Raw genomic sequence first — 20,806 nt, forward strand, 5'->3', positions numbered from 1 at the left:
TCAAAGAGGAGATAGACGGCAATGGCAACGTCGCGCTTTTGATCAAGCGGGTAACGTGGGAATCCACCGCCGGCGGAGTTTCCCATTTCCTGCAATGAGCTTCAGGAAAAGGATAGTTCGCCGCCAACCTCTTCTGTGGATGGAACCTCTTACTAGGTAATTGCCAGGCCGCCGCCATATGATCCGATAATTGATCAGACAGGGGGAACACAGTTGAGGTCACCTTGGCCTTTTTTAAATTAGGAAACTTCGACCTAGGAGCCGGCGCATCATCCTCAACATGTAGGATAGCCCGCACCGCCCTAACTAAGGCTGGAACATTAATGGAGGACTTAGCTTCCACCTCCTGCCCCATGACATCAGAGTCAGAGTCCTCATGGATTTCTCCATCATCTGAGGACACTTCCGAGTCCGACAACTGCGCAGCTAGTGAACTCACAACCGGACGTTTAGACACCCTTGGTGGCACATCACCTTGCAACATAGACTGAAACGCCGAGGATGAAGCCGCCAGACTCTGTACGGAGCTGGATAGAACATCCACCCAAGGCGGAGGAGCCGTCGGAGCAACACTCTGCAAAGGCACTACAGACTGACACGTCCCTGGGGAAGACTGCACATACACAGGCAGTCCCGAGTAAGGACCCACAGTCTGGGCCCCGGGGGAAGACCGCAACATTTGTGGAATCCTCGGGGAATGGGGGATGGTGGGCTGCGGTAACGCCCTAGAAGGGACCGCTGATGGGACCGATAACCGGTCCGCAATAGACGCCAGCACCTGTGAAAACATCGCCCAAGGAGGGTCCTGTGATACAGGGGGGTTGGAGGGGCCCGGTACCAGCTGGCACCGCCCGCACAGACCATCCTGAGATAAGTCCTCCCCATCAACTCCAGCAGCACAGCGTCTGCAGGAAAATAGCACAGGAGCCACAGAGCGCTCAGTCTCCTCATCCGACATGATACCGTAGATACACAAGAAATAGGTATCACCAGAGGAATTACGGTTTTAACACCCGCGCACTCACCAGTATGCGAAACAACAGCCCAGATATGGTACTGTGTAGCACACAACAGTATGTGACTGACCCCACAAATACGTGTTTTATATATGTGAGGGTCTCAGAAAAACGCCCTTCCCCCACACACCTGCCGGGCCGTAGGAGAAGGAAAGGGATAGTTATAAGCTGACAGTAAGGAGAATAAGTCACAGACAGGCAGCACTAGCAATAGTCACATACAATGCAGAAAAGTTATACTCACTGCACCTTCCGCTACAATCAACCGCCCAGATTCAGTGTCTGGGAGGGCTATAGCGCTGTGTACACTGTCCTTTAGCAGGGGAGAGGTACACAGGGGGACCGGTCCACTTGATACCGCCTGGGAGTCTGCGATGTGCCAGTAAAGATGGCCGCCGGAGACCTCAGAGGAGGAGTGGCCGAGAGATAAGAGCAGCTCAGCGACGCCAGACTGCTTGTTGAAAGGCGCGCTGAGCTGAGGGGAGGAGCCGCTAGACAGGGAAGGCTGCCTCCCCTGGCTAGCAATTAACCCCCGGGTTGCCGGTCCCGCTACCAGCCTGATACCCTGGTGGTCTAGCGGACACGCGGGGTATTCCTCAATTGAGGGGGAGCCCGCCGCCGCCGCTAGCGCCTCCGGTCTGTCCCCAGAGACCGGAGGCTCCTGACTGCATTGAAGTATCCGCGGGCCGCCGCACGCGGCGACCCGCGGCTTACCTGATCCCCGTCGCGTCCGGCAGCAGTCAAGGGAGTCCCCAGAGCCCGTCTAGTACAGGCTCTGGGGTCCCGCCGCGATCCCCAGAGCTGTACTGGCGTCGCGGCGCCAGCGGGGAGAAGGAGCGGCAGCGTGGACGTCCTAAAGGACAGTCTGATGCTGCCGCTCTAAAAGTGTAAAAAAAGAAGAAAAAAATAAAAAATTTCTCTTTTAAAATAAAGCTTAGGGGCTGCTCCTGCAGCCCCACTGCGACAGGGTGACCCGACTCCGGCCGGGCACCAACTAAAACTGAGGTGCCTGTGGCCGGGGCGGGGTATAGAGGAGGACGGACCCAAGTGCATCCTGGGAGCAGCAAAGCTTTAACTGCGTGGTGCCCGTGGATCCAGATCCAGCTATACCCCAAGGTCAACCCTGTGGACCCCCTATGGACCCTGAAGTAGAAACAGCACACGGTCATATCTGCAGCACTCTGTCCTCTCCCACACACATAGCACTCAGTCCTCTCCCACACACACATAGCACACGGTCATATCTGCAGCACTCTGTCCTCTCCCACACACACATAGCACACGGTCATATCTGCAGCACTCAGTCCACTCCCACACACACACACACTTAGCACACGGTCATATCTGCAGCACTCTGTCCTCTCCCACACACACATAGCACACGGTCATATCTGCAGCACTCAGTCCTCTCCCACACACATAGCACACGGTCATATCTGCAGCACTCTGTCCTCTCCCACACACACATAGCACACGGTCATATCTGCAGCACTCTGTCCTCTCCCACACACATAGCACACGGTCATATCTGCAGCACTCTGTCCTCTCCCACACACATAGCACACGGTCATATCTGCAGCACTCTGTCCTCTCCCACACACATAGCACACGGTCATATCTGCAACACTCAGTCCTCTCCCACACACACATAGCACACGGTCATATCTGCAGCATTCTGTCCTCTCCCACACACATAGCACATGGTCATAGGTCATATCTGCAGCACTCTGTCCTCTCCCACACACATAGCACACGGTCATATCTGCAGCACTCAGTCCTCTCCCACACACACATAGCACACGGTCATATCTGCAGCACTCTGTCTTCACATATAGCACAGGCGCATAGCACACGGTCATATCTGCAGCACTCAGTCCTCTCCCACACACACACATAGCACACGGTCATATCTGCAGCACTCAGTCCTCTCCCACACACATAGCACACGGTCATATCTGCGGCACTCTGTCCTCTCCCACACACATAGCACACGGTCATATCTGCAGCACTCTGTCCTTTCCCACACACATAGTACACGGTCATATCTGCAGCACTCTGTCCTCTCCCACACACATAGCACACGGTCATATCTGCAGCACTCTGTCCATTCCCGCACACATAGTACACGGTCATATCTGCAGCACTCAGTCCTCTCCCGCACACATAGCACACGGTCATATCTGCAGCGCTCTCTCCTCTCCCACACACACAGCACACGGTCATATCTGCAGCACTCTGTCCTCTCCCACACACATAGCACACGGTCATATCTGCAGCACTCTGTCCTCTCCCACACACATAGCACACGGTCATATCTGCAGCACTCTGTCCTCTCCCACACACATAGCACACGGTCATATCTGCAGCACTCTGTCCTCTCCCACACACATAGCACACGGTCATATCTGCAGCACTCTGTTCTCTCCCACACACATAGCACACGGTCATATCTGCAGCACTCTGTCCTCTCCCACACACATAGCACACGGTCATATCTGCAGCACTCTGTCCTCTCCCACACACATAGCACACGGTCATATCTGCAGCACTCTGTCCTTTCCCACACACATAGTACACGGTCATATCTGCAGCACTCTGTCCTCTCCCACACACATAGCACACGGTCATATCTGCAGCACTCTGTCCTCTCCCACACACACTAAGCACACGGTCGTATCTGCAGCACTCTGTCCTCTCCCGCACACACATAGCACACGGTCATATCTGCAGCACGCTGTCCTCTCCCACACACACAGCACACGGTCATATCTGCAGCACGCTGTCCTCTCCCACACACATAGCACACGGTCATATCTGCAGCCCTCAGTCCTCTCCCGCACACATAGCACACGGTCATATCTGCAGCACTCAGTCCTCACACATAGCACACGGTCATACCTGCAGCGCTCTGTCCTCTCCCACACACACAGCACACGGTCATATCTGCAGCACTCTGTCCTCTCCCACACACATAGCACACGGTCATATCTGCAGCACTCTGTCCTCTCCCACACACATAGCACACGGTCATATCTGCAGCACTCTGTCCTCTCCCACACACACTAAGCACACGGTCGTATCTGCAGCACTCTGTCCTCTCCCGCACACACATAGCACACGGTCATATCTGCAGCACGCTGTCCTCTCCCACACACACAGCACACGGTCATATCTGCAGCACGCTGTCCTCTCCCACACACATAGCACACGGTCATATCTGCAGCCCTCAGTCCTCTCCCGCACACATAGCACACGGTCATATCTGCAGCACTCAGTCCTCACACATAGCACACGGTCATACCTGCAGCACTCTGTCCTCTCCCACAGACACAGCACACGGTCATATCTGCAGCACTCTGTCCTCTCCCGCACATATAGGACATGGTCATATCTGCAACACTCTGTCCTCTCCCACACACATAGCACTCAGTCCTCTCCCGCACACACATAGCACATGGTCATATCTGCAGCACTCTGTCCTCTCCCACACACATAGCACACGGTCATATCTGCAGCACTCAGTCCTCTCCCACACACATAGCACACGGTCATATCTGCAGCACTCTGTCCTCTCACACACACATAGCACACGGTCATATCTGCAGCACTCTGTCCTCTCCCACACACATAGCACACGGTCATATCTGCAGCACTCAGTCCTCTCCCACACACATAGCACACGGTCATATCTGCAGCACTCAGTCCTCTCCCACACACATAGCACACGGTCATATCTGCAGCACTCAGTCCTCTCCCACACACACAGCACACGGTCATATCTGCAGCACTCTGTCCTCTCCCACACACATAGCACACGGTCATATCTGCAGCACTCAGTCCTCTCCCACACACACATAGCACACGGTCATATCTGCAGCACTCAGTCCTCTCCCACACACATAGCACACGGTCATATCTGCAGCACTCAGTCCTCTCCCGCACACACATAGCACATGGTCATATCTGCAGCACTCTGTCCTCTCCCACACACATAGCACACGGTCATATCTGCAGCACTCAGTCCTCTCCCACACACATAGCACACGGACATATCTGCAGCACTCAGTCCTCTCCCACACACACACAGCACACGGCCATATCTGCAGCACTCAGTCCTCTCCCACACACATAGCACACGGTCATATCTGCAGCACTCTGTCCTCTCCCACACACATAGCACTCAGTCCTCTCCCACACACACATAGCACACGGTCATATCTGCAGCACTCAGTCCTCTCCCACACACATAGCACACGGACATATCTGCAGCACTCAGTCCTCTCCCACACACACAGCACACGGCCATATCTGCAGCACTCAGTCATCACACATAGCACACGGTCATGTCTGCAGCACTCTGTCCTCTCCTACACACACATAGCACACGGTCATATCTGCAGCACTCAGTCCTCTCCCACACACATAGCACACGGTCATATCTGCAGCACTCTGTCCTCTCCCACACACATAGCACACGGTCATATCTGCAGCACTCTGTCCTCTCCCACACACATAGCACACGGTCATAGGTCATATCTGCAGCACTCTGTCCTCTCCCACACACATAGCACACGGTCATATCTGCAGCACTCTGTCCTCTCCCACACACATAGCACACGGTCATATCTGCAGCACTCTGTCCTCTCCCACACACATAGCACACGGTCATATCTGCAGCACTCAGTCCTCTCCCACACACATAGCACACGGTCATATCTGCAGCACTCAGTCCTCTCCCACACACACATAGCACACGGTCATATCTGCAGCACTCAGTCCTCTCCCACACACACAGCACACGGTCATATCTGCAGCACTCTGTCCTCTCCCACACACACATAGCACACGGTCATATCTGCAGCACTCAGTCCTCTCCCACACACATAGCACACGGTCATATCTGCAGCACTCTGTCCTCTCCCACACACATAGCACTCAGTCCTCTCCCACACACACATAGCACACGGTCATATCTGCAGCACTCAGTCCTCTCCCACACACATAGCACACGGTCATATCTGCAGCACTCAGTCCTCTCCCACACACACAGCACACGGTCATATCTGCAGCACTCTGTCCTCTCCCACACACATAGCACACGGTCATATCTGCAGCACTCAGTCCTCTCCCACACACACATAGCACACGGTCATATCTGCAGCACTCAGTCCTCTCCCGCACACACAGCACACGGTCATATCTGCAGCACTCAGTCCTCTCCCACACACACATAGCACACGGTCATATCTGCAGCACTCTGTCCTCACCCACACACATAGCACACGGTCATATCTGCAGCACTCAGTCCTCTCCCACACACATAGCACACGGTCATATCTGCAGCACTCAGTCCTCTCCCACACACACAGCACACGGTCATATCTGCAGCACTCAGTCCTCTCCCACACACATAGCACACGGTCATATATGCAGCACTCTGTCTTCACATATAGCACACGCGCATAGCACACGGTCATATCTGCAGCACTCAGTCCTCTCCCACACACACACATAGCACACGGTCATATCTGCAGCACTCTGTCCTCTCCCACACACACATAGCACATGGTCATATCTGCAGCTCTCTGTCCTCTCCCACACACATAGCACACGGTCATATCTGCAGCACTCAGTCCTCTCCCGCACACATATAGCACACGGTCATATCTGCAGCACTCAGTCCTCTCCCGCACACATATAGCACACGGTCATATCTGCAGCGCTCTGTCCTCTCCCACACACACAGCACACGGTCATATCTGCAGCGCTCTGTCCTCTCCCACACACACATAGCACACGGTCATATCTGCAGCACTCAGTCCTCTCCCACACACATAGCACACGGTCATATCTGCAGCACTCTGTCCTCTCCCACACACACATAGCACACGGTCATATCTGCAGCACTCAGTCCTCTCCCACACACATAGCACACGGTCATATCTGCAGCACTCAGTCCTCTCCCACACACACATAGCACACGGTCATATCTGCAGCGCTCAGTCCTCTCCCACACACATAGCACACGGTCATATCTGCAGCACTCTGTCCTCTCCCACACACATAGCACACGGTCATATCTGCAGCACTCAGTCCTCTCCCACACACACAGCACACGGTCATATCTGCAGCACTCAGTCCTCTCCCACACACATAGCACACGGTCATATCTGCAGCACTCAGTCCTCTCCCACACACATAGCACACGGTCATATCTGCAGCACTCAGTCCTCTCCCACACACACAGCACACGGTCATATCTGCAGCACTCTGTCCTCTCCCACACACACAGCACACGGTCATATCTGCAGCACTCTGTCCTCTCCCACACACACATAGCACACGGTCATATCTGCAGCACTCTGTCCTCTCCCACACACATAGCACATGGTCATAGGTCATATCTGCAGCACTCTGTCCTCTCCCACACACATAGCACACGGTCATATCTGCAGCACTCAGTCCTCTCCCACACACACATAGCAGACGGTCATATCTGCAGCACTCTGTCCTCTCCCACACACACATAGCACACGGTCATATCTGCAGCACTCTGTCCTCTCCCACACACACAGCACACGGTCATATCTGCAGCACTCTGTCCTCTCCCACACACACATAGCACACGGTTATATCTGCAGCACTCAGTCCCTGGCAAATTCTCGAATGTGCTTAAAGGGCAAATTGAGGAGTCAGATGCAGCAAACTACACTATAAGCTGGTCCTTATAATAACCATATGGGGGCTAATTCTGAGTTGGGAACAAATAAAAGAAAGCCAGTAACGTTGCACATTGGTAAAAGCATTCTGCACTGCGGGGGGGCAGGTGTAAGACGTGCGCAGGGCGGGGGGAGCCAAACTCACATGTAATGTGCACTGTGGGAATAAAGCTAGCCAGCATTTGTGGGCCAGTAGTAACCCTGCATGCACATGATACGTGTATTTGCCCCCTTGCAGGATGCTTTGTTCCAGGTGCAAAGTTACAGCTTTCATTTTCTATTCTCTGAGCTCAGAACCAGACGCATGATGAGACCTATTATAAGGGCCAGGAGCCCAATATGGAGAAATGCAGAGCGTGTGGGGGAAACACCAACATCCCACAAGGAAAACATGGACGGCAACATAATGAAGTAACCTCGTCAGGGGTAATTACCTTATGTGTCTAGCACAGCCAGTAATTTGGGGGCTAATTATTTCCTCCTAGCAAAATTTGTGTTGGCTGCAGTCATGAATCCAACTGGATTCACAGATGGAGCAAATTTCCCTTTAGTTTGTGACAAACAACAAGAACCATCGCGGCTAGGGAGCCAATCCCGCCCCAGCTTTGTAACCCCGCCCCAGCTTTGTAACCCCGCCCCAGCTTTGTAACCCCGCCCCAGCTTTGTAACCCCCCCCAGATCTCTCCCCCCCCCAGAGCTCTCCCTCCCTCACAGATCTCTCCCTCCCTCACAGATCTCTCCCTCCCCCCCAGAGCTCTCCCTCCCCCCCAGAGCTCTCCCTCCCTCACAGAGCTCTCCCTCCCCCCCCAGAGCTCTCCCTCCCCCCCCAGAGCTCTCCCTCCCCCCCCAGAGCTCTCCCTCCCTCACAGATCTCCCCCCATCACAGCTCTCCCCCCCACCCCCTCCCCTCGCACAGATCTCTTCCCCACCCCCCCCCTCTCGCACAGCTCTCCCTCCCCTCCCTCAGATCTCTCCCCCCCCCCATGCAGGTCTCTTTCCTGTCTCTCTCATGCGCTCCTCAGCCACGCGACCATCCCGCCGGGTGCCCGATGCTGCGCTCCCACTCTTCCTGTGAAAGCCGCACAGAGAGGTCACTTGTCTCCGGCTCCTGTCAGTGGAAATGCCGCTAGAAGTACCAGGAGCATCTGGCAAATTATCGGGCGCCTCTGAAGCACGGTGCCCGCTGCTGTGCTCACACATGCAGCTTTTACACCAGATCTGAGAAGGGCCCGGTGGCGTCAGGTGGGCATCTTGTCGCTAATCCAGCTCTTCGTGAAATTTAAAAGATGTGTCCGATAGAATTTCCGTCTGACACATTTTCTAAGGTGACTAATCCCAGGATTAAAATCCCGGTGTTTTTGAGACTAATTCCCGGGATCCCACGGATCGGGATTGGCTTCCCTACACGCGGTTCCTCCTCTCTGACCAAATTTATTCCTCAATCTTTAGACCGTATGTGATCCTTTACACTGATCAGGTTTAGGATACCTCTGTCTGTCACAAACATGACTCCAATCCCCTATTGCATTTGCCTCTAGCTCCTCTGCTGAATGGCTGTTCCGCCTCTCTTCATTCTTCCATGAATTTCCCTATACAGTGCGGGTGCATGTGCCCTCTTATGCCTTGATAAAACCCTTGGGGGCTTCCATCTTATACCCCCTCTGCCTACTGCAACCTGTGTGTGTTGAGGTCCTTTAGTCTGTCCCGGTAAGTTCGGAGATGTGGGACTTGCACGGTTTTAGTTGCCCTTCTTTGCACAACTTTACATTTATTCAAGTCCTTCTGGAGATACGACCTCCAGAACTAACCAATGACCTATACCATGCCACCTCTATCCATCTCCTGCTACTTATTCCTCTTTCTATGCCTCCGACTGGCCTCTACCCATCACTCGGCTACATAGAGACACCCAGAACAAATCCCGAGCCAGAATAATATAGCAAATGTGGGACACAAGGAAAATTGCAGAGTCTCCATCTGCTGGACAGAGGGGTTACTGCAGCCGCTGCGCAGCGGAGGGAGATCTCCGTCTACCGTTATATTTACCTGCAGAGACGCTTTCAGTAATCTGCTCTGCTGAGCTCACGCATAGTGAATGAGCAGACTCAGGAGACAGGGACGGTTCTGTGACACTCTGTCCTGTCGCTGTCCTCCCAGCTGAAGCTTCGCGGTCATCCTCTTCTCTCACAGCCTCCTGTTAGGTTTATCATTATTTCATTAAACACAGAATACAAACTGCTGCCCATCTCGCCCCTAAATATGGGCCTATTCACTACAGGATGCCTGGAGCCAAGCAGCACAGCTGCCATGGAAAGTTGGGGATCATCATACAGGGCAGCGCTAGATTAATCCCTATCATTATGCAGACAGTCAGTGTAATGTATTGTTGTACCAGCTGCTCCGCCATAGAATAATCTATAATCTGGGGTCTGGCACACTCAGGTGACAATTCTGTGTTACCTCAGGTGCAGATAACTATAATGGCTGTAACTATACAGATCACCGGCCTCTATGGTAAACGCCGCCTACATACTCACTAAGCGCGCTGTGTGTGCTGTGCGTCTGTATGTAAGGAGACCATGTCTGGTTCCTATGAATTAATACAATGTGGATAATGTACTGGAAATACCTGATCGTCAGCTGCTGGGGTCGGGCTCCTGTCTTCTTTCTGTGTCTGTGGTTTTTCTTTCCAGAGAGATCTAACTGCATCGTACGTCCAATGACTTGTGCTGTACAACTTCTTACCTGTTACCTGAGGAATTAGGACGGAGATGAACATGTGTCAGTCAGGAAGCGTTCAGGATCCTGCACACATTACATAAGGTGCACAGTACATGAAAGGAACTGCTGAGCACTATTGTGGGATAGTTTCCAAAAAAATACATTCAAAGTATGATTAATGAGGTCATTAATTATAAAATCCCAAATTATAAGAGATTATAAACTGATAAAGGACCAATCACATAGCCTCCAGTATGCCACAAGTGCTGACGTTTCTGTGATTTAGCAGCAAGATGTTTCCAATAAATACAAATGTAGGTTTAAATAACATGGACAAAGGAAATGGTGAATAATTTAATTACATCTCAGGTGCGAGGTATCTTTACCCATCAGGTATACAAGAGACCACTATGAGGAGAATTACCATTGATAAAGTCATGTGGGCATGACGAAACGCCTCTACACTTCCTCTCTGCATTGGACTTACTAACGGAGTGACAATCTACCGTCGGAGCGCCACATTTATTTACACATCGGGCGCAGAGTGGATATTCAGCCGCGCCTTCCTTCCCGGCATGCCATGACAGGGGAAGAAAAAGTCAGCTCTGCCCCTTACATGGTAATTTGCTGACCACCCAGAGACATATCCTGGCAGGGCACACCTTTACCTCTCTCCAGCTACACCCAGGGACATATCCCGGCAGGGCACACCTTTACCTCTCTCCAGCTACACCAAGGGACATATCCCGGCAGGGCACACCTTTACCTCTCTCCAGCTACACCCAGGGACATATCCTGGCAGGGCACACCTTTACCTCTCACCAGCTACACCCAGGGACATATCCCGGCAGGGCACACCTTTACCTCTCTCCAGCTACACCCAGGGACATATCCTGGCAGGGCACACCTTTACCTCTCACCAGCTACACCCAGGGACATATCCCGGCAGGGCACACCTTTACCTCTCTCCAGCTACACCCAGAGACATATCCTGGCAGGGCACACCTTTACCTCTCTCCAGCTACACCCAGGGACATATCCCGGCAGGGCACACCTTTACCTCTCTCCAGCTACACCAAGGGACATATCCCGGCAGGGCACACCTTTACCGCTCTCCAGCTACACCCAGGGACATATCCTGGCAGGGCACACCTTTACCTCTCACCAGCTACACCCAGGGACATATCCCGGCAGGGCACACCTTTACCTCTCTCCAGCTACACCCAGGGACATATCCTGGCAGGGCACACCTTTACCTCTCACCAGCTACACCCAGGGACATATCCCGGCAGGGCACACCTTTACCTCTCTCCAGCTACATCCAGGGACATATCCTGGCAGGGCACACCTTTACCACTCACCAGCTACACCCAGGGACATATCCCGGCAGGGCACACCTTTACCACTCTCCAGCTACACCCAGGGAGATATCCAGGCAGGGCACACCTTTACCACTCTCCAGCTACACCCAGGGACATATCCTGGCAGGGCACACCTTTACCTCTCTCCAGCTACACCCAGGGACATATCCTGGCAGGGCACACCTTTACCCCTCACCAGCTACACCCAGGGACATATCCTGGCAGGGCACACCTTTACCTCTCTCCAGCTACACCCAGGGACACTGGAGTTTTTTTTTTACATGGCAGCAAATCTCCATCTAATTAAGGACAGCAACTGGATTCGGTGACAACACTGTGGAACAGACAAGAATGGAGTAAGGACTTCAGGGAGATCCTTTATGGAGGCGATTTTCTTCACCCTACTGTACTTATCCATACAAGTCCTTAGTTACCGAAAACACATCCATTTATTGTCCTAATTAAGGAGAGAGCATTTCCTGACACACACAAGATTTCTCCATTCACGTTGATTAGTTATTTTATATGCCTAAAAACAAAGATTTCACGGGACAGCCTGATCTTCATACTAACTCTCAGCCCTGATCTCCTGACAACAGGAGGAGGACATTTTATTACAGTCCTATGATACATTGTGTCAGTACAATCAATTTTAGTGCCTTAAGGTGGGTACACACCTGGGCATCATATCTGCCGAACCAGGGATCTGCAGACAGAGCAGCAGATTGGTAAGCTATACACACTTACCAATCGGCCGCTCGATGTGTCTGCGCTGACATCACAACTGGGCAGGCATTTAAATTTTCCTGCCCAATTGGTGTCAGTCCCCAGCGGTCCCTGCAGCAAGTGTATGGGCGGATGGCGAGTCGCCCGTACACACACCCGGATGTGCCAATATACCTGCGAGATAGATCAGCATCGGCTGTGCTGCAGAGCAGGTCCGATGTCTGAACAATGTCATTCACAGACATATCTGTACGCACCCGGCGATGGTCTACATATATATTGCCCATTCAATGGAACGGGTGATATATCTGGTGGTGTGTACCCAGCATTACTCCTGATAATAGGGGAAATAGGACCTTTAGAAGCTTTTTATTTGTAGACTCTAAGCGCTGTTTATATCTATTTTTTTGCTACTCCAATTAGTGTAAACCACACAGAGGTCAAGTTAAACAGCTGCTGAGCCCTGCAACCATTAACCACTTATTTATTTATTAATCAATAGCGACTTTGGTTTTGTTTTTTGTTTTTTCTTGCACGATAAAGTGGCAATATTTTTAAGGACAAAACCAACCTGATTTTGCCTTTACAAAACTCACCGCTTTAAACACCACGGCTGAATCCCAAAAACATCAGCACTTTTGGCAACCTGGAGGCCATAACGTTTTTATTTACAAATTCCTGGCAGAGTGACTGACAGAAGCTTTGTACCTTTGCAAAAATGACAGTTTGTGCCGGGTAACAAACGGATGCCCCTAATGCTGTCAGACCCAATGGGTACATTACTTTCTTCAGTCTAGAACCTAGAAAACAAAGATGGAACAGCAGAAACACATTAATCTCCATGCTCAATCTGCAGAATCCATACATTCATCGGACATATCCCCTAGAAGTCCCTAAAATATTTCATGCTATAAATAACAATCTATCCCTCACCGAGTCCTGGAATTTGATAAACCTAATCCTTATGTGACAGATAAAATATAATAGGTATTACTTATTTATTCAACAAAAAATAAGCCTATTTAATAGCTAGACATAATTATTCCCTGCATGGGTATACCGATCTCTTCCTCTGTATTTACAGAATTCTGCCCCACGCATCCCTCCAGCACTCTTTCAGTCCATTGATGTGTGAGGACACTTCTTTATACACTTTTCTCTGAAGGTCCCATCACAGCATCTCCATAGGAATGAGGTCTGTACTTGGCCGTTACAGAAGGATTATTTTATTTGTCTGTCAGCCAGCTGTATATTTGTACTGTATATGTGCTTAGGATCATTGTCCTAAATAGACAAACAGGTGGACTCACATTTTCCACTAGGATATTCTGGTATAATGAAGCAGTTCACAGTGGACTCAATGGCCGTGTAGCTGCAAAACCACCCTAAATTTCCACCCGTACCAATAACGGTCAGATAGCTGGAATAGGTTCTTGTGTAGATACGTTATACTCATGTTCTTGTGTTGTATTCTGATCAGATACTGCAGGACCAAAACCTTTATTTAGGAGATAAGAGGCGCTCTCCTGGTTTACCCTGAATGTCAGAGGTTCTGCTTCTATATCAAGGTGATAAAATTCCTAATGATGGAATGATGAAGTGACTCAGATAGCAGCACCTGGCTCAGAGTAACCACAGCAAAAGGTGGGCTTACTTTCTTGCACACGGCAATTTTGTTTTGCTTTGTTAAATAATGACAAATCTGATAACTCTATGACTAAATGCAGTCTCAATGTCTGCATCACTGTATTCCCCCCCATCCCCATTACAGGATACCCCCCATTTTTTTTCCTGGGCGTACTGCTTTTTTTTTCTTTGATTTTTGCCGTTGCGTAACCATGAGCACATTTTATTTTCATTGTGTCTTTTCGTGTCTCTGTTGAGACTTACTGTTGTGGGACGTTTTTATATATCGCTACTATGTTTCACTATTGTAAGCACATTGTGTCATGATGTCATTTATAATGTCCCATCATCATGTCGAACTTATTTAGCTCTATGGCAATCATTGCACATTTGCCTGTTATTTGTACGCCCATTGTTTCAATATATAAAAAAAAAAAAATATTCAAAAATAATAATGAACAAAAAACAAAAGTCAAGTAACATTTGTTGCAGGAGATAAAATCAATGTAACTTTGGCCCTCGTGAGGACTAGATCATTCTTTTTGGTACGATGGAGAAATAGTGACGCATTCATGCGCTCTGATCACTGAAAATAAAAAACCTGATGTACGATGAGGCCAAGGATGACGCAAGAGACGCAACAAGCACTGTCCCTCGGATGGTTTATGTAACCCGTGGGACTATTTAATAGGCCGCCACAGTAACGTAGACTGTTTCCCCATACTACCTATATGTCTGCGATGGGCCCACTCCTCCCCAGGACATATGTAGGATATAAGGAAAGCAACTTCTGTGTTAGATACGGTGTCATTTCCCTACAGACCATAACTCACCTTTCCTGGCCAGCACCAGGCCTGCTAGTCCACTGACCGATATAATGGCCACTCTGGGCAGGAACTCTGGGGGTGGATTCTTCAGATAAACGTAACTGTCTGAATGAGAAAAACAAAGCGCACTGACATACAGGAGCTAATGGTGACCGCACACTCATTTAGGAGGTTCAGTGTAATTAATACAGAGTCTGGGAACCTTCATGTAGAAAGTATAAACATTTATCCAATTTCAGGATAATCCACAAAACAAAATAATCCTCTCTCAGGTTGGACCTTGGAGGGGGAAATAACCCAATCTGACAGGTCACCTGTCTGGTGATAGATCAGGACCAATGTGAGGAGGGACAAATCAAGGTATTTATAATACTACAAGCACACATTATAACACTCACCTTTCCCAAACTGGAATGTATCCTCCACTCCATTCTTGATGGAATCACAGGCATACTAAATAAAAGGGGATCAAAAAAGTTTATATTTAATAATGAAATAACACCGGCAATACAATTTGGATAAAAAATAACTCAACCCTGCTCCTCCCACTATATAACTCTGTCTGTGGCTTCCTGCTGCCTCCAATCCCCTCCTCACATCATGTCACTGTCCCTGTCACATGCAGCCCTGTCCTCACTAACACATCACTCATCTCCTGATATACTCTGTGCTGCTGGGGGACCCTGCTCCTCCCACTATATAACTCTCAGTCTGTGACTTCCTGCTGCCTCCAATCCCCTCCTCACATCATGTCACTGTCCCTGTCACATGCAGCCCTGTCCTCACTAACACATCACTCATCTCCTGATATACTCTGTGCTGCTGGGGGACCCTGCTCCTCCCACTATATAACTCTCAGTCTGTGACTTCCTGCTGCCTCCATTCCCCTCCTCACATCATGTCACTGCCCCTGTCACATACAGCCCTGTCCTCACTAACACATCACTCATCTCCTGATATACTCTGTGCTGCTGGGGGACCCTGCTCCTCCCACTATATAATTCTCTGCTGCCTCCATTCCCCCCTCCTCACATCTCGTCACTGCCCCCGTCACCAGTAACACAATGACACAAGTGGTCAGGACATGGACTCAGACACGATCAGCACACTCATCTCCTGATATACACTGTGCTGCTGTGAACATTGCATAATGGTTTGGCTACAGGTTGTTCTGTCCCTACCCACCAACACTGGGAGACAGATGAGCAGAGACTCAGAAAGATGCTCAGGCACTAACTACACATACCACAAACTTACACTGTATGCAACCAATACGTTATAGCTCTCTGTTAGTTATAGAGAATATTTCATATAAATGTTTGCACAAATGTGAGCACCTGCAGACTTGGAAGGAGACGTATAAAGCTGTATCCTATGCGGGCGGTCAGGGATCCAACACATGCATTAACCCTCTAACGACCCGTGATTAACGATCGCGGGACCCTATAGTAAACAGGCTAATCTGGTCGTTATCGACCAGGTTGGCCTGCATGCACGGACTATGGTCGATAGCGACCATTCGTGCCGCATCGACTATCGTTTGGTCATTCGCAGGGGACAGAAACTGTCAGATTTTAACAATAGAATCGTACAATAGGTTATCTGACCGTGTGTACGCTGCATTACAGAGGTTTAAATGATACCTAATAAGCAAAGTGTTTGTTGCACTTATAGGAAATAGTTTACAACAGGACGGGAAGTGGCTGTGACGCACCTGGTGCGAACCTCTGCCGAGTGGAACACGACGTCATTGCAGCATATGGGGGCGAGAGAAAGTTCTATTTATCAGCACTTTCCTTTGGTGTATCTTACGCCCACTTGCTAGGTGCGCCCCCATCAGCCCCATAACATGTCGGTAGGTTTCCAAGGCCATTTGTTCATAATGTGAAACCACCCTCAGGGAATACAGTAAGTTTGCCGAGTCCCAGCGTCCTGCTGGGCTGGAGCTAAAGGGCACCGTGACACTGAAAACAAATCAGGTATAAATGGGCAATCAGGACCATATTCAATTTGGAGCGAAATGTCGGAACTGGTTATAATTTACCGCCGATGACGTCATTTTCGCCTATTAAAATTATCCCCGTCTTCAATTTCAAAGACTTTTCGCAGGTTCAAAAAGTCTGAAAAAAAAAACGGGGATAAACTTTTCAAAACTGAAATAGGTGACGAAAAAAAGTGCAGAATTGGGGTTTAGGGGGTGCAGACTTAATTAAAAAAAAAACAGACTGCACCCCTGGGAATGGCATTTAAAAACAAACTGTCATAAAAAGTATTTAAAAAATAAAGGGACTCCCCAAAAAAATGTACTTTAATTTTGGGGGTAAAAAAAATTAAAAAATAGGGAACACACTTCTAAGATAGCCAAATTAAATTCAGAGGATTTTCTTCATTGCGGGTGATAGCGGCAGGTGCATTTTGCTGAATTTTAAAAATCATTTTAGGGACTTAAAAAAAAAAATGCTTACCCCCATTTTCATGTACCCCAAATTTGATAGATTTTTTTGCTGGAAAAAATAACTATTGCTAAGTGCTATTCTTCACCCCTTCTTCATAGCCGCAAATATGCACCTGCCGCGGCTATTAGAAACCTCGACTTCCTTCAGCAGGTAAAAATGGGGGTACCCATAGTGATCCCCCATGTCTAGACATCTTCAGGGGGGTCCCTGGAATATTTCCCGAAAATTTTTTGCCGATACTTACCTTTCCCTGGCTCCCGTTTTCGTTGATTTCTAATGGAATATGGGGATAAAGCGAACACGTGCTCGATACTTTATCCCCGGAAAACCTGCGATGTGGAGCGAAAAAGTCCAGCACGGACTTTTCGCTCCCAAATGGAATATGGCCCTATGTCATATAAGGGGGTTCTGTAGCTGAACAATGTTATTCCGTAGGTGCTGTTCTGCCTGCAGGCTATGTATGATAAATATCATAACTCACCCGTCCAGTCCCATGCGATCCGGAGCAATATGGAGGTGCCCCCGGCCGCCGCAGGCTCTTACACAAGCTCCAGCATAGACACCTGGCCAATGGAAGATTAGCTGAAGGACCCCTTTAAGGTTAGTAGGAGGTGAGAGGGACGTGCTGGCTCCATACTCACCTTACACCAAGTCACCGCGGGCAGGACGGCTTTGCGCACGGCAGTAAAGACACACTGCAGTCGGCCTGGCTGCTCTTCAATGTATTTAGATTTTCGGGGAGGAACCGAGTATATGGACAACTGAAAGAGACATAGATGATGTAACCTGCGGTAACAATACTCAGGAGCAATGTTTATATAGCTCCTACTGCCAATATCTACATTTATTGCAGAATTATATAAATATAACCCCTCCAAAATAATTTAATTGGAGCTCAGAATGCCCTTATCCAGGGCAAATAATTATTTTATAACCTTATGTATTAAACAGATATGTAGTAGTGACATGTAATGCTGGCATTAGCACACTGACAGGAGGAGGCTGATCTATATGATTACCTGATGAGGAGTAAGGCAATTTCCTTTAGGCTCCCTGTCAGACACAGCATACAACCCATAGGAAGTGAGGGCCAGTCCGGCTGGCACCGCTGCCAGCTTAAAGATCTGATGGAATTAAGAGACTGGTAAGAACAAAACTGGTCTGAATCATATGTTGTGTATAGGAGGCTGCAGGCAGCACTCAAGGTGCCCCCACACATACCGACTTGCTCCCAATCAGCCAATGTACACGATTTCACCTGAACTCTCCCCCGGCAGCTCCCCGGCAGTCGTGGTCACGATTTGGAGTTAAAAATGTCCAATCTGAGTTAAGATCTATCGTGCAGCCAATGCATTGTATCCCAGATTGGCTAATCTGCCCTACAGCACGTCAGATCTGAAGATGCGATGTACGATGAGCGGGGACGCGCATCGGCATCGTGATCAAGAGTAGAAACTCACGATTTGGCCATTTTTTACATGATCTGTCGTCACGATTCGTCGAAAACGGCCAAATTGGATGAAAAGTCGGTATGTGTGTGGGCACCTGCAGTGTAGAAGGCAGGGACAGGATCCAGTGTCTGCTCATTAGTATCCACCATAAAGGAGATTTTACAAACTTCGGTGGAGATTCAATTAGGTGCAAGGTATTGTCAGAACCTTGTGCGATGTGCTGCTGCGCACTGTGCGGGTAATCACAGGAGGTAATAGCTCTGCGGTGCGAGGGAGGATTTCTACCTATATAATTCCCCTCAGGTCTGCAACCAACATCTGTGTTCACCTGTCCCCTCTATACCTGCAACCTCACACCTCCTCCTGCCCTCCCTTCCATACCTGCACTCTCCCCCCTCCATACCCACACCCTCACACCTTCCCCCTGCCTCTATACCTGCACCCTCACCCCTCCCCTCCATACCGGCACGCTCTCCCCTCCATACCCGCACACCTTCCCCCTCCCCTCTATACCTGCACCCTCACATCTCCTCCTCCCCTCCATACCCGCACCCTCACATCTCCCCCTCCCCTCCATACCCGCACCCTCACACCTCCCCCCCCCATACCAGCCCCTCACACCTCCCCCACATACCCGCACCCTCACACCTGCCCTCCATACCCGCACCCTCACACCTGCCCTCCATACCCGCACCCTCACACCTGCCCTCCATACCCGCACCCTCACACCTCCCCTCCATACCTGCACCCTCACACCTCCCCCTTATACCTGCACCCTCACACCTCCCCCTAATACCTGCACCCTCACACCTCCCCCCCATACCTGCACCCTCACACCTCCCCCCCATACCTGCACCCTCACACCTCCCCCTTATACCTGCACCCTCACACCTCCCCCTAATACCTGCACCCTCACACCTCCCCCCCATACCTGCACCCTCACACCTCCCCCCCATACCTGCACCCTCACACCTCCCCCTTATACTTGCACCCTCACACCTCCCCCTTATACCTGCACCCTCACACCTCCCCCTTATACCTGCACCCTCACACCTCCCCCTTATACCTGCACCCTCACACCTCCCCCTTATACCTGCACCCTCACACCTTCCCCTAATACCTGCACCCTCACACCTCCCCCCCATACCTGCACCCTCACACCTCCCCCCCATACCTGCACCCTCACACCTCCCCCTAATACCTGCACCCTCACACCTCCCCCTAATACCCTCACTCTCCCCTCCATACCTGCACCCTCACACCTCCCCCTAATACCTGCACCCTCACACCTCCCCCCCAATACCTGCACCCTCACACCTCCCCCCAATACCTGCACCCTCACACCTCCCCCCCAATACCTGCACCCTCACACCTCCCCCTTATACCTGCACCCTCACACCTCCCCCTTATACCTGCACCCTCACACCTCCCCCCCATACCTGCACCCTCACACCTCCCCCTAATACCTGCACCCTCACACCTCCCCCTAATACCTGCACCCTCACACCTCCCCCTAATACCTGCACCCTCACACCTCCCCCCCATACCTGCACCCTCACACCTCCCCCCCATACCTGCACCCTCACACCTCCCCCCCATACCTGCACCCTCACACCTCCCCCTAATACCTGCACCCTCACACCTCCCCCTCATACCTGCACCCTCACACCTCCCCCTCATACCTGCACCCTCACACCTCCCCCCCATACCTGCACCCTCACACCTCCCCCCCATACCTGCACCCTCACACCTCCCCCCCATACCTGCACCCTCACACCTCCCCCCCATACCTGCACCCTCACACCTCCCCCTCATACCTGCACCCTCACACCTCCCCCTCATACCTGCACCCTCACACCTCCCCCCCATACCTGCACCCTCACACCTCCCCCCCATACCTGCA

General features: G+C 50.7%; 1 protein-coding gene across 1 annotated transcript in view; it reads right to left on the minus strand.

Annotated features, from left to right (window-relative positions):
* APOOL (apolipoprotein O like) overlaps window positions 1–20,806 on the minus strand; it is a 49,345-nt gene that overhangs the window by 26,517 nt on the left and 2,022 nt on the right. The window contains exons 2-8 of the mRNA XM_088461400.1: window positions 18,472–18,576; window positions 18,094–18,213; window positions 15,395–15,449; window positions 15,003–15,101; window positions 13,252–13,343; window positions 10,365–10,487; window positions 9,782–9,929 (exon numbers count right to left, since the gene is read on the minus strand). Of these exons, the coding sequence (XP_088317526.1) occupies window positions 9,782–9,929; window positions 10,365–10,487; window positions 13,252–13,343; window positions 15,003–15,101; window positions 15,395–15,449; window positions 18,094–18,213; window positions 18,472–18,576 (742 nt within the window). The remainder of the gene's footprint in view (window positions 1–9,781; window positions 9,930–10,364; window positions 10,488–13,251; window positions 13,344–15,002; window positions 15,102–15,394; window positions 15,450–18,093; window positions 18,214–18,471; window positions 18,577–20,806) is intronic.

Source organism: Taudactylus pleione, unplaced genomic scaffold (genome assembly GCF_031769625.1).
Source record: "Taudactylus pleione unplaced genomic scaffold, aTauple2 ptg001043l, whole genome shotgun sequence".
Taxonomy (NCBI): Eukaryota; Metazoa; Chordata; class Amphibia; order Anura; family Myobatrachidae; genus Taudactylus; species Taudactylus pleione.